Below are 15822 nucleotides of genomic sequence, written 5' to 3'. Positions count from 1 at the left end.
TCAGGTATATTATTAAAAGGCACTCACGTTTAAGCTTCACAAAATATCAAGTTCATTAAATAAGACAGTTTACCTCAAAGAAGAAAGCACTGCTTGGTTCCTAGAGGGAGCATAACGACCTGTAGCTTGCCAAACCACCCCCATTACCACCTTAAAAATAGGAAAGCAAGGCTTTAGTGAAAAGTTCCTTTCTACGGTCTTTCAAGAAAGAAAAGCTCCAACAACTTGCTTTGGACCAAGTTAAAGAGATTATCTCCCTTTTTCATTACGACTGTCTTTCAATGAATTGAAGGATAAGATCAAAGTGCATTCATATTCATGTGAATTATCGCTATTGACTTGAATAATGATGGATTTCATTGTTTTATTTAAACTAAAACCAGGAACGCTGCTGCTTTTGAGGCTACACCCCTAAGGCTGTAGAATTTCTTCTCTGAGGACTCAAAAGCCAAGCAATTAGGTCTGACAACCACGTCATTTCCATAATGTACTTCCGTATAGAGGACTTTTTATTGGAATCAGTTACATTTCTATAGAATCTTATTACCACTCAATGTTTGACTTCTTTCCAACCTTCTCAACAAAACTCCCAAGTTCAGCAAGTACACTTCCAAAAAACTTATGAGTAAATTGTACTGAGAAGATACAATGATGTTTTAAAAGCTTTTATTAATAGCTGTTCATGAATCAGACAAATTAGTGTTATCAGTAATTACCTCAGGAGAGTGTTTTTGTTTTGAACATGATACATTACAGTTTGTTTTCTAGGGTAACTGAAGAACTCAGTTACAATAAGCTTGGGAAAATGTGTTTACCAGCTGTTTCTTTCTCAATATGCCTCATAACAATTTTCTTAAGACATTTTCATTTGGGTTTTCCTCAAACTGTCCCATGATTTTCTAAGGAGAAGGAAATTACTAGATTCAGTCAAACTCCCCTTCACTTTCAGTAAGTGGTCATTCTGCTCAAATAATTCTTATTAAAATGCTTACAGTTTGAATCAAATGATTCTTATTAAAATGCTTATCAGTTTGGAGAATACTTCTTAGGAAATGCATTACAATAAAGTAAGCTTGTCTTTGAATTCTGCAAGCAATCTTTAAAACAGACTTAGGAAACAACATTTTCCTGAACTTTAATATACACAATTCATATAGCCTCTCTAAATCTAAAAAGAGAGTCTAGTGCAATAGATAAAGTCTATTACATTATTATGGTCTGCAGTGGGTTCTGGGAATATCCTTTCCTAGAAAGATAACTTATTTAGTTACTTGGTTTCTCTCTTAAAATTCTGTCATACATTTAAGCCATTATACATAAATCACATTTTTTTAAAAAAATCAATGTTTTTCTATTCAATTGGGCTACAAGAGAGCTCTATTTTCATTTACCCATTGTGTGTTTTTAGTATTGCAAGACACTCTCTAAGTCAGGAGTTTATTAGTAAATTGCTTCTCTTTGGGATATGACCATAAGTATACTGAAATTATTTGTATACTTCCAGCTTTACTTGTAAATTTCTTGTTACTCTGGACTTACAAGTAAAATGATAAGCAATTGCATATCATTTCAAGGAGGGGGGAAGCACTCCTTGAATAAAAAGCATTTCTTTATAATTCAATTCTTTTAAGACCAGATTTGTCTTACTAACAGGAAAAGTATTAGTATTTTCTTCATATAGGTAGTTCATCTTTTAAGTTGTTCATACAGGAACTTTTATTTTTCACTCTAAAAAGTATAGGTAATATTGGAGTAGTAGGTAAAGTAATGCAGCTTTAGCAACATTCAGATGTTTTCTCTGAAATGTCAAAAAGCAAGGGTCCAAACTGTAATGCAAGCATCTCCTCTGAAAAAATGAGATGTAGTGCCACCGTGTCCTTGAAATTTAGCCAACGTTTTAGCGGAGCTCACTCTCCGCCCAGATCATCTCTGAGAGAAATGGACAGATACCGAGTGGTTAAACAGGAGACACTATTTTTGTTTCAAAGGTTTCAGAAACCTTGAAAACCTTCTTTTGGTACTTTTGCAGTAATTTCCAGGAGTCAGAACATACAGTCCATTATTCTTCAGAGTAACCAATGCACAAGACATTTTGGTTTGGGACTTGATATCGCGAAATGACGTCAAAAAATTAAAAAAAAAAAATCGAAGCTTGCACATGCGCAATGAAGTGCAACTGCTTTTTTATTTTTTTTCTAAATCAGCTATTGGCTCCTGTCCCCGCCTCTGGGATCCTGCCTGCGCCGCGGGGTCCTAGGGGGCCGGCCAATGTAAGATGGTGCGGAGTTCGGTACCCTACTCTCAGTAGAGAGAGCCTGAAACCCCTCCCCACCCTTCCCAGCCGGGGCGCTCTTCTAAGTCCCGGGCGCAGACAGCCGGGGCGAAGTAGGCCGACCCGCGCGGCCGCAGCGAGTTTTCCGGCAGCGGCAGCGCCGCGGGGCCTGGGTGCCCGGGTTCCGGTCCCCGCGGCTCCGGGCCAGCCCCCGCGAGTTGGCGGCACCGTTCTCTGGCCCGCGGGGCAGTCGCGCCCCTGGGAGGCTTGGGCCGAGACCTTCGCCCTGGTCCCTGCGCGGCCGTGCGGCTCCAGCGGGAGGCGCGGCCCAGGAAGCAAAGCGAAAGAACAGAGGCCTCCTTCCTCGCCAGTCGCCCGCCGCGCCTACCCTAGCCAGCCCAGGCCGGCGGCCCACGGCGCGGAGGGAGCGGGAGAGTCGAGCTTGCCTCCTCCACCGGCAGCACCTCGACCGCCGCGCCCCGGGAGGCCCCGCGGGAGGGAAACCCCGGCCCGACCCGCGAGGCTCTTCCGCACTCGCGCCCTGGGGCTGCGCGCCCCCGCCCCTTCCTCCCTCGACGCCCACGGTGCCCCCGCCCGCGCTCCCGGCCTGCTTCCCGCGCCGCCTCCCGGGTTAGAAACTTAGCAGACACCGCAGAGCTGCTAGTCGGAGTTGGAGAAACTTGGGAAGAATGGAAAACGCGGAGGAAGCCGGGGAGGACCACCTTCTTCCCTTGCCCTCGGCCCGACACTCCTGTCCATTGGACGCGGCTGCCTGCCAGCGCCGGGGAGGGCGAACCCGGTGCACAACCCGGTCGGGGTCCCGCTGGCGTCCGGCTTCGGCTTGGGGCGGGGGGCCAGCCGCAGCGCAGTCCTCGCGGGACCCGCACCTGGGGCATGCGTGCCCCAGACGCGGGCTTGGTGGGCTCTAGGGTCGTTTCTATGTGGCACCTTCCGTCTTTGTCTCCTGTCCTGATTAAAGGGCGGAGAGGATGGTACAGACCTTCTCTGACACAAGTCCAGCAACGCCAACATTTTAAAGCGGTGGGAGGTATTGAGAGGGACAGCTGACTGGCATCTGGAGTAGGGCGCTTAGTGTTTTCCAGCTCGTGATGTTGGCTTTAGGTACAGTTTTTAATTACTTAAGAAAACGCACGCAAGTCTAACCGGAAGATATATCACACTCACACACTAAGTTCCAATAATTTGTTTTTATGCACGTCACCGCTGCCTTAGAAAATGTCATGCTGCAATTCGGACTTAGACATTGAAAGCACCCATTTTTAATATCAATCACTACACTACACGGTGCCTTTTGGGGAAGCAAAATTATTCCTGTGTGGAATCCCCCTTATGACGGGTTTCTTGGGAAGTGGAAAAGATTAGTTCCATCTCTTCATCCTCTGAATTACTGCAAAGGAAGACAGATACAGGTAGATATTTAGGAATTTCGGGCCAGCTAAACCACTGTCACCTTGACATCGACCTTAACACTAAAATAGAAAAACTTTAAAATGCAAACAGTTGACTTTAAGAGATTTGAAAAGCCAACAATAGGGAGCAAGGCATAAATGCAAAACATGTATAGAAATGTTAATCTTCCCTTCCCTGATGTAAGTGTACAAGTGTCTTTTGCTCTGCTGACAAACTTGATGAAATAACTGGATGGTCGGCTCAGACGTAAAATCCTGACATTATTTCCCAAAAGAGGAGCGATGCAACATTTAAGATAGTCATGTTTACTTTCATCATTGTAGGTAATATTTATGTTCCACTAACTTGGTTATGGACTAAGCAATGCCTCTATTTTTAATTCAAGTATGTAACTATGGAGTTATTTTAGTAATTTTAAATTTAGTGTTTGCAAAATGATTAATGTAGTCTCATAACTTCAGTAATTACATGCAATTGCCAGTTGAATGCCTTCTTAAATGCTAACAATGTTTTTTGGGAAAAAATTATTTTAGGGGAGGGAGATTTCATAGCTGCATAGAACTCAGCTAATTTTTATTAAAAACAAGAAGCCTTTTATAATTTAAATGATGTTTTAGGTATTCTCACTTCTTTGCCTACTTTGCCATAAGCCCCTCCTGTTTGTCCCCCAAAATACTAATAGCACTGAGAGCAATTACAGCCCTTAAAACAGTGGCAGACTGCAGTACATGCCCATTGAATGAATACAGGCTGCGGTATGTGCTGGTAGAATGAAGTGATGTCTATCTCTTACTAGACTTCATGTCTTGGAAGAAAGGCACATTCTTTTATTAGCAAGATGTTTGGCACACATTGATAATGAATACGTGTTTGGCTTGATGAAGAATATATACATACATATACATATATATACACTTGATTCATCTCAATGACAGTTTTAAAATGTGGATGTTAATATCTAGCATATAAATCTTTGAATTTTAAAATTCAGCTAGGAACTGAAGAAAAAATACATGGATGTTAAAATTAACAGAGCTTCTTTTAGGCATGTATAGCATATATTCCCTTGATAACAGGATTTTCTGAATTCTCAAAGGAGATATGCAAAGAGAAACAGAAAAGGATTTTAAAACTGGCTTTATTTTGTTGTCATTTTCAGTCTCATTTTCATAACTAAAGGAGGAATTATTTGAAAAAGTTATTTTGAAGTTATATATTATGATTAGCTTTTTACAAAAGTAGCCAAAGGCTTCCAAACAAACCTCTCATGGAAACACTTTTTTTGCAAATTGTTCTACTAATGTTTCATTCTCAATAAAATGTATAGTTTTATGTTTGTTACATTGTATATCTTCAAAGTAAGCTGGTATTTTAACAACGGTAATCTTCCTGTAATATTTTACAAATACTGAAGTATCCCTTTAAATTGTTTTCTTTTTCATTGCTTAACTGTTAGTTTAGAGGTGTGTATGTGATCATGGGACATTCATTTAACTTTAGAAAACAGAATAGTATTTTGTTTTAGAGTTAGTACATTGAAAAATGGGTTAGAAAGTACAGATTGGTTTTCTTGTCAGTAAAAGTAATCTGCCATATTTTATGCTTGAATTACTGATATTTCACTTATATGTATATTATAATCACTGTGCATTACACACATTTCTCCATTTAGTTTTTAAGATTTTTTAAAAGGAAGCTAGAATAAAGAGCAAAGATCTAGCTTCTTTAATATGTCCAATTTCAGATATGAAGTAGGCATCCCATATTATGTTTTATCAGGAACAATACAAATTAACTTAAAGATATTATTAATAACAGATACTTGGATTCTAATTTACACAGCTTTTGAACGTAAGTTTTCCAAGAACTTTGTAGCATCCCATACTGTGTTATGTTTATAGGTTTAGACCTCCCCCACGGCCTCCCCCACATTGAGCTCTTAACACTTTAAAAATAGAAAACAAATAGTAAACCAGTTGCTAAAAATGGCAGTTGTAGTAGCTTAAGAGTTTAAATTGTTTGTTTAAGGGCTGAAACCAAATATAAAACCTTTTAGTTTTAAGGGGATTTTTTTTTTCATCATTCAACAAGGAACTGAAAATTACAAGGCTTATTTGCAATCTTAATTATTTACTCAATCTGTTTCCTCCCACGTCTCTAAATGGGAACACACAACAACTTTAATTTTAAAGGACATATTCTCCTAGGGAAATATAGATATCACTGTAAAACTTATGACTTTGAGTTAAGTAAAAGGATTGTGGCCATCATTGGCTTCTGAGCTGCAGAAGCAGAAGACATGTATCTGCTCTCGGAGGTATTAAGAGCCCCGATAAACACACTTATTCTTTTCTCTCATTGCTGGTCCAGTCTCTCTGATTGCTGGTCCATTTGGAGCTCCACAAAATATTAGGACTTCATCAAAGAGCTCAGGTCAGGGTGAGACCTCAAAGATTATTATAGGGGACTCATTCCAACTATAGATCCAGCTAAGTTTGCATGCTCCCTTCTGTTGAAGAAGTACCAAGGGGTTTCCTGTCTTGGCACTACTTAGCAGCAGCTGTGGCTATGTATCCACTTGACATCTCGTGAAATTGTAGATTTGATGGAGGAACATTTAAAGTTGACAACTGTCATTGAAACAACTGGTATATAGTTTTCAAAGACAGGTTAGAAATCAGTGATAGACTACTTCAAATTTGTTAAAAGAAACTGGGTAAAGGGTTCAAGTTATATAAGATAGGGAAGTCTGGTTTTCCAGGTAAAGGTTCTCTCTCCTTTTCTGTTGGAGGGGTCATTCATCAACATAAGGAAGCCTACATTTAAAAGACTAAGACAAAATGTTTACAAATCACATAAAAGCGAGGAAACAGCAAAATTAGGAGTCATTAGGAGAAAGCCAGGGAAGACAGGACATTTATCACATCCTTTGCTCATCTGCTTTCCTCATTGAGTCTCTGAGTGCTCATTAAATGCTTCCATACAGTGTAATTAAGTGTAAGAACATGGTTGTCATGATCCTCCAGGAATCTTGAAACCAAGAATGCCAGGTGTATAACCGTTGGGTTACAAAGGAAAACACGGATTCTAAAGTCAGTGTTTTACTGTCAATGCAGTGTTAAACGCCAAGGCAACACTCAAGTTGCTCTGACATTAATGTGTTGATCAGATTGTACAATGTCATGTGTGAGATTTTCAGGACCCTCGAAGCTCAGACAATTCCAGGGCTGCAGTTTACTCGTCTGGCCGCGCTTGAACCAGGCTCCCTTGGCGCGTGGAGCTCTCCCGGAGCTCGGTCCCGACCCGCGCCGCAGTCAGGACACCACGGTGATCTCTTTCTAAGGAGCCCCGACCTCCCGGCGGTGCAGGTACACTCGACGGCGCGCGAAGTCTCCGCAGCTCGGCGAGCCTGGCGCGCCGGGACCCTCTGCAGGCCGAGTCCCCGGGCTCGGGAGTCTTCGCGCCGCTGCCCCGCGCGCGGCGCCCGGGCACCGCGACCGTGACGTCACGCCCGGGACTGGCCGTTGCCGCGAGACGGCGGCGTTCCGCTTCCGGTCGGTTGCCCGGGAGACGCGGGTACACAGAGGAGCGGCTCCCGTCGGAGGTCGAGTGGTCGTCGCGGTCGTCCCCTCGGCGGACTTGCAGGCCGAGTCGCTTCCTCGCAGAGCTTGAGGAGGGCGGACGGCGGCGGGGGCGCCATGAGTCAGAGGCAGGTTCTGCAAGGTAGGGCCGGGGCTGGCGGGCGCCCCGACGGGCTGGCTACGAGGTGAAGTAGGCGCCGCGGGCCGCTCCACCGACTCTCTCCCCTGCAGTGTTCGAGCAATATCAGAAGGCCCGGACCCAGTTCGTGCAGATGGTGGCGGAGCTGGCGACCAGACCCCAAAACATCGAGACGCTGCAGAACGCGGGTGAGTCCGCAGCTTGAATCCGCTTCGTCCCTTGTCACCGGCCTCGCCCCGCGCCGGAGTCCCTGGCGCCTCCGCCCCGCTCCCCTGCCATTGGAGCTCCTGGGGAGCCGCGGGGTGGGGACGGGAGTTCCCAAAAGTATCGATTCTTTTCAGCGGGTCTTTGGTGGTCAGGCCGAGAGGCTGAAGCTTCCAGATGGGTGTGGGAGGAGCACGGTGTTACTATTTCCATCTTCATTGCACACAGGCAAGTGTCGGGTTGAAAGTCAAGGCCCTGGGAATTGCCTGGAAGTCATTTTACGTGAATGGGACTCTACTCTAATGAGACCCATTTTATCCAAGTGCCATTTTGCGTGTCACCCTGCCTTTGATCAGCTTCGACTTCCTCACAGCAAAGGAATTCCAGTGGTTTACACGTGATTTCTCGTCTTGCTTTAGTGATAAAGGAATGATATGCTTGAATCTTTTCCAAGAAATTCAAAGTAGGTAAAGACCAGATTTTTCGAAATCCTTGTGGCGCATTCATTCTACTCCTTAGTACGAACTCTTGCGGATGTGAGAAGGGAGAGAGGGAGAGAGATCTTCTTATCTCTTAACAGAAACTGGTAAGAGAAAATGGTCCTTTTTTAAAAAAAATTTTTTTTGGGTGATTCTGCCACCATCTAAACTGTAAGGTAGCATTGTGTCACTACTGTGTCATGAGAAATCGTCAGTTTATAGGATGTGATCTTTAAAACTAATTTAACACATACTTTAAAAAATTTAAGAACATTGACAGCAAGAATACATAGGTGTAATCATTTCTCTGGGTTTCTTTGAGGGGAATTACTACTGCACCTATGTGATATTTCCTTTTGTCACTAGGATTTTAGGCATTTGTTCCTTGTGTGTTTTTATTAGGGGGTAATGTATTTACAATAAAGTGTATTTTATAATCTTCTAAAAGCATTTTAGTTTTAGATAATTGTAGATTCACATGCATCTGTAAGGAATAAAACCGGGAGATCCTGTGTACCCTTTACTGAGTTTCCCCTATGGTAACATCTTTCAAAACTATAGTGCAATATCACAAGGAGGATGTTGACATTGATAAAAATTCCTTGATCTTATTTAGGTTTCCTCATTTTAATTGTGTGTGTGTGTTTTGTCCTATAGAATTTTATTCTGTGTGTATCCACCACCAGCACAGTCAAGATACAGAACACTTTGATCATCTCAAGGATCCTCTCCGTTGCCCTTTTATAGCCACACACACCTTCTATCCCTAACTCTGGGCAACCACTAATCTGTTCTCCATTTCTAAAAGTTTGTCATTTCAGAATTGATAATATAGTTCTATAGTTGTTTTATATGGATTAATTTGTTCTATCGTTGTTTTTCTATAGTTGTTTTATATGGATTAATTTTCTGTATTCTCTGTGTGTGTGTGTTTGTGTGCACTCGTACTCCTCAAAGTACCCAGAAAAATACTGGGCACACAGTATTAAATATACCCAGACTAAGATATTAGAACATGTTACATTTTAAAAGTGCATTTAAAAGTACATTTCAAAGTGTAAACTTTTAGGGTTTTTTCTTTCAGTCCCTCTCAGTGGCCTTTGTAAATGGACACTTACTACTTAACAAAGATTTACTTTCTGGACAATATGAATACAGCCAAACTAAAACATTTTTAAAATGGGAAAATAATTGATATTATTTTTAAATTTTAATACTGAAATGTTAAAGTGTATATAACCTTTAAGATGTGGAGATTCATGTTTTAGTGAGTAGTGGCAGGTTAGCTCCTCCCATGAGAGTGCAATGTAGAGTACACAATGGAACTTAATCCAAATCGACAGTATAAGTGGCTTAGATATAAGATTCTACATTTGTTGTTTGGCTTAGGAAAGACTGGAATACGAAAGGAGTATGAATTTATGTTTTGAAATTATCTGTACTTGACTAATATCTGGATAGCATGCTAAAATGTTTATTTTCCTGAGAAACTTCATTTTAACATATTTCATGTTATCTAGATTCAATTCAGGCATTCCTTTAGCAATTTTAAATAGAGACATCATGAATATTTCAATATATTTATTCTTTTCATTAAAAAATAACCTGTAAGCTTTGTTATGAAAACTTTTCTGGTTTTTTTTTGTTTTTTGTTTTTTTTTTTGAGATGGAGTCTTGCTCTGTCACCAGGTTGGAGTGCAGTGGCGTGATCTCTGCTCACTGCAACCTCCACCTCCTGGATTCAAGGGATTCTCTTGCCTCAGCCTCCCAAGTAGCTGAGACTACAGGCGCGCACCACCACGCCCAGCTGATTTTTGTATTTTTAATAGACACAGGGTTTCACTATGTTGGCAAGGATGATCTTGATCTTTTGACCTCATGATCCACCCGCCTCAGCCTCCCAAAGTGCTGGGATTACAGGCATGAGCCACCACACCCAGCCACTTTTCTTTCTTAGTAGTCAATTTACTTAACCATTCAAATGATTTATTCTTTAAAAATAATTACCATGGATTTAAAAGTGCTTTAGAATGAGCCTCAGTATGTGTATATCAATTACATATTATGATCAAACTTTTTTTCAGTCAGACGCCTTCATTTTGGTAGCTTAAGATACCAACACATTTTACTCCTGACTTTTGACATACTCTCTACGTATCTAGGAAGATTTTGTTTGTTTTCTCATTTTTCCATCCAATATGCTGTTTAAGTAAACATTTATCTTGGATCCTAGATAATGTAAAAAATATTTTCCATGTAGTCATCATGATCAAACCAATAATTACCTTAAGAATTTTTGAATTCATTTTATATGAAAGAAAAATTAAAGGTGAACATTGTCAGTGGAGTTTTTATTTCATTTTAAGTCTCTGATCTTTTTTGTTTTTGATATGCTAATAAGAGAATTTGTCTTAATAAATATGTCCAAAGTAATTACCAAAGCAGACAAAATATGTTGCAAGATCTTTTCTTCAGAGTATTTGGAAAATAGTAAGTTTGATTTATTTCTTTTTTTGTTGGTTTCTTTTTTTTTTTGAGACAGGGTCTCACTCTGTCGCCCAGACTGGAGTGCAGTGGTGCAATCTCCGCTAACTGCAACCTCCACCTCCCAAGCTCAAGTGATTCTCCTGCCTCAGCCTCTCCAGTAGCTGGGATTACAGGCAGGCTAATATATATTAGAGAGAGGGTTTCACCATGTTGACCAGGCTGGTCTTGAACTCCTTACCTCAAATAATCCACCGACCTCGGCCTCCCAAAGTGCTGGGATTACAGGCATGAGCCACCGTGCCCAGCCAGTAAGTGTGATTTCTAATCAAAATTGTTACTAGGAAGAACTGTGTACAAAACCTCTATAATCTTGAGTTGTTTTTTTCCCCTCACTGATGAGGTTTTATTCCTTCTAAAAAGAACACATATGAACAATTAAAAAGTTTAATGTCTGTAATAAAATTTATGTACTCTTAAATTCTATACGTTTGAACCATTACCTCTTGCAGCTATTTAAAAACAAATTTTGATACTTTCCCTCTCTGAATAATTAGTAACACATGACTATAACAGTAGAGATAATACATTGTTACTTCTACCAATTGTAAAATTTCAGCAGTTGGAGTGGTTTGTTAGTTATAAAATATAAGAAACATGTTTTGTGGCTTATTGGAATACCAGGCCACTTTTAGTTCTGTTTAGGAGGTCTTTTGAAATACACTAATAAAAGCTCCAAGAAAATTACGTTTAAACTTAGCTATATAAAATAAACGTTTCCTGAACCAGCTAATTATGTAAGTGGGGTAAAGTTTAAAATATTCCTCAAAATTTTAAATATTACAACCTGTAGTAAAACAGCAAGACATAGCAAATCAGTAGTTATGCACATTTTCAGAAAAGTAGTAGTAAATGTTTGTATAACACTTTAAATGTGCATCTTTATGAAGCTCATTTTCAGATTGAGGTAATTTAATGGGTTCAGAATTCAAGAAAATAAATATATTTTTGTCATAAAGTAATTGTAGATTACATGTGTCTGGAACAGGGTGAAAGCTCTAGATTAACTGTCTAGTACCTCTTAATATGCTATGAGAAGGAAAAGCCCTTAGTAAGCATTTATAATGTATTTAAAACATACCTTGATATGTACATGTGCCATGATCCTCTTACAAACCTGCTGTTTCAAAGATATTGAAAATGAAAAGAAAATTAACAAAGCAACTACAAAAAATGTAACCAATTCTTCTATTTAAATTTGACATTTTTTTTTTTTTGGTATAAAAGGAGTCTTAGCAGTTGTGAATGTGAATAATAATTAAAGCACTGACTTCTTTTTAAAAGATAGGGATAGACAGGTTTGTTACATATGCTTAAGTGGAAAATATACCGGAGAGCTATACACATTCTGAATTTGTATGCACCAAACAATATGTTCTAAAAACAAAAGCTTAGTTAGAATTTTATTCTGTGTTCCAAACCACTGTTCCTACATGGACATTGATCTGTTTGGTTAGCTAAGCATTGGTACATAGTAGAAAATAATAGGATCAAGGTTAGGCTCTCATGGTTTTCTTAGAAAAAATTGGGCAAGTAAAAAAACTCCAAGCTATGGATGACCCTATAAGAAAGGTGAGGCTTACAAATAGCAAGTTTTATAGGTTAAACTTTAATGTTACAGATTAAAGTTTTGATATTTTCAAAAGTTTTTACAAAGTTATTTAGATATGCTATAATTCTACTTAACATCTGAATGAGGTTTCAGGACCTTTGCACTTCTGCTTGGAATCTTTCCCTATATTTATTTGTCTAACTAATTTCTACTCAGCCTTTATGGCTATGTTTTGATGTTGATTCTTTGAGGAAATCTTGCCGGAGCCCTCACAGTAAATTAAATCTCTTGATTTATGCTACCTTTCTTCTAGTATTTCTGTTTTCCCCACTAACCATGCATAAATTCCATGCATAGCATAATCAAAATGATTAAATAGGATGAAGGAAGGGGTGATTGAATGAGGAAGAAGTTTTTTGAAGTAGTAGTTGTTTTCACATCCACAGGTTGGATAATTGTTCTCTTCCCAGAGTTAGTGCCTGAACTGGAACTAGAACCCATTTCTTAATACTGCCTCATTTTGTGCTCTTTCTACTTTAACTTATAGGTATTAGTAAACTATTTTATGTGGTTCTAGGGATTCCTAACAAACCTTGGTTTTAACTGTTAAACTAAGTGCTGTCTTTAGGTCTTTAGTACCAGTGGCTATCCAATAATTGGGAAATTTGGTTGCTTTGGAAGTCTCCTTGAGGACTATCACGGGAGTTTGAGTGGAGGCCAGACGCAGAGGGCTAACTTTAATTGATAAATTCCTGCAGGTTTGAGAGAGTGAGAATAGTACTTGGTGTTTAAGCTGGCCTCAGAACTCTATAGGGCCTCTAGGCTTCCTTGGGCTTCTAATTGGAGTCTTATCAAACCAGGAGCTCTTTAAAGGCATCCAGAGGAAAGTTTTAATCCACTGAAAGTTGAGAACCAAGGTAGTCCTGCAGAGAGTTTTTGGACTGAGACCCTGTCTGCATTAAGTGCAGTCTAGAGGAGACTTTCAGAGGCCTGGGCTGTCAGCTGCCTGGGTAGAATACGGTGAAGCAGGAGGCACTTGATGTTTGTTGGTTGATTGATGTGAGTGTATACTTAGCATTTCTTCCTTTTTAATTATGCTTTGTGTGAAGTACTTTTTGTTCACGGGGGCAGAACTTAGGAATTTCTATTGAGTGGTTGTACTGGCCATAGGAGAAATTCAGGGCTACATCTTGAGGAAAGATTTGGCCTTGTCTTGTAGTGGGCGGAATGGCCTGTGTGAATACAAGTCAGACCTCCCTAATTTTCAGAGTGAAATCTTGATTTTCCCATATACTCCATGCTTTCTATCATTAGGATGGCTCAATTTAAAATTTATTGTTTATTCAGTTTCTCTTAAAAGTCTTGCTGAAAACAAGTGATATTTGTGTACTCCTAAATAAAATTATCTCTATTCACTTTTGTAAATATTCTGTATTGTATTCCTATGTCAAGTTAGAAACACTATTAAAGTATGTTCATAGATTATATTAGTTTCCCATATAAATATCTTTGTAGTCTTAGTTTAATAACATACTCCCCTTTTAAAAAAAATTGAAGGCTTATTTTTTAAAAATAGATGCTTAGATTTTCCAGCAGCTGTAATTAATCTATCAGTGAAGGCATTTTCTATCTTGTTAAATTCTTAATATGAAGATATACTTGTATATTCAACAAATATTTACTATTACATCATAAGCTAGGTGCTAGATATGAAATTTCAGGAAAAAAAGTTCCTGTTTATTTTTATTTCACAAAGTGTTTTCCTTTTTACTTCTGCTGCCTCCTGGCTCAGTGCTCTGTTCAGAACTCAGTTGCAGCAGCTATCTATAACCTACATTTCTGATAAAATATCACTTCTCCTCCCCACTCCATAGCAGAGGTGGGACTGTATACGTATCTTTGTATACTTGTATTAATATTTTGGAGTAAAATATTTTAGGGTAGTGAAGTGTGAATAAAATAAAACATTAATTCTATCTAAAGATAGATTTTCAAACTGATTGCCTTCCATACATTTTCTCTTCACATGTTACCCATGAAAACTCTTGGCACAGATAATCCTGTTAGTACTGTCCTCTTTATTCTGTATGCTGCCCTATTCCTAATTTCAGTTCTGCAAACAGATGGATATGATTACATATTTACTATAAAAGAGAAAACATATTAGTAAAAGAAGACAGTACTAATTCAAAATTGACAGCTCTCTAAAAAGACTTTCAAATTAAAATAAGAGTTTTGTCTACATGGGTATGGAGTGATTTTAGGTGAAAAAACAGTTTGAATGACTTACTTGAGTTCCTTAAAGCTTTGTGAATTTATGTTAATAGTGCTATGCACATACCTGACTTCTTGTACCTAAAAAGTAAACAACTATGAACACAATATAACCCATTTTGCTTTTATTTTAACTAAAATTTACCTGAAAAGAGAGAAAATTGCACGTTTATTTTCACAACTGGTTTATTCATTACTCAGTTAACATTTATTGAGTGTCTAAGTGCCAGATGGATGTTTACATGCTGACCATACAAAAATAGGAGGCATGTTCCCTGGGCTTAAATGGCTTATTTGCTAATGGAGAGATATATAAATAAATTATTGTTTATTCGAAGGGCACCTTACTCAAGATTTGGGAATGAGGGATATTGTTCAAGGGAGATATATCTAGGAGGAGGTATATAATCACACAGATACTGTTCTGAATTTCCTAGGAGTTAGCCAGATGAAATGGCATTCAGGTAGAGGAAACATTATGTATAAAGGCACAAAGACAAGAGAAAAGGTGGTACAGATGGAAAAGGCCAATGTTTAGGTACAACTGGAACTCAGGGTAATAGGGCAAGGAGAAGAGAGTCAGTCATGGTTGGAGAAGAAAACAAGTCTAATTATGAAGGACCTCATATGAAGTTTAGATTTCCCCTGAAATTGATGGAAAGCCATTGAAGTGTTTTAATTGGAAGAATCATGGAATCCACTTTGTATTTTAGAAAGGTAATTGTAGCAGTATTTGGAGAGTAGATGCGGGGGGTTAAATCAGGATCAGGAGACTGGGTGCTCATTTTTGCTATAGCAGTCATGTTGGAGCAAGAAATGTTAAAGAGGTAACGTCTGCAGGACTCAGTGGCTTAGGAGTAGGAGTCGGGGCAGGTGAGGTAAGAGATGAGTTCAAGATGACTCCTGGACTTCTGGTTGCTTGGACACATTAGCACCATTCCTCCATAGAGAAAAAGGATGCAAAGAGCAGAGGGAAATGGTGATTTCACTCTTCAGCAGTTGAAGCGTGTCTGGGATATCCATGCATCAGTGACTATGGTGATGTAGAGTGCTAGGGCTCAGGAGAGAGATCTTAGCTAGAAAGAAAGACTTGGATATGTGGAACTAACATGTTCATTTGAAAACTATATTAAAAGCACATTTTATATTTCTTCATGTAATTGTAAACATGTTAAGTTCCAATCATTTTGTCTAGAGTATAATGCAGATCCAACTTTGCATAGCTTTCATGCTCTATATTCTCACTCAGTTGAGAATCTCACAGACAGACGATGGTGGCTGGGACCTAATCAAAAGACAGGTGGCCAGGCACGGTGGCTCACGCCTGTTATCCCAGCTTTGGGAGG

The 15822-nt window shown here is 39.4% G+C and overlaps 1 protein-coding gene across 2 annotated transcripts in view; it reads left to right on the top strand.

Moving 5' to 3' along the window:
* The first annotated feature begins 7285 nt into the window (after positions 1-7285).
* SPAG6 (sperm associated antigen 6) overlaps positions 7286-15822 on the top strand; it is a 64961-nt gene continuing 56424 nt past the window's right edge. For both annotated transcript variants that reach the window (XM_012450122.2, XM_012450121.2), the window contains exons 1-2: positions 7286-7426; positions 7516-7611. In XM_012450122.2, coding sequence (XP_012305545.2) covers positions 7402-7426; positions 7516-7611 — 121 coding nt within the window. In that variant the 5' untranslated portion in view covers positions 7286-7401. The remainder of the gene's footprint in view (positions 7427-7515; positions 7612-15822) is intronic.

This window comes from Aotus nancymaae, unplaced genomic scaffold (assembly GCF_030222135.1).
Source record: "Aotus nancymaae isolate 86718 unplaced genomic scaffold, 86718_ANA_hifiasm-v0.15.2.pri h1tg000077l, whole genome shotgun sequence".
Lineage (NCBI taxonomy): Eukaryota > Metazoa > Chordata > Mammalia > Primates > Aotidae > Aotus > Aotus nancymaae.
The sequence above is the reverse complement of the archived record's forward strand: the minus strand, read 5'-3'. Positions and strand labels throughout refer to the sequence as shown.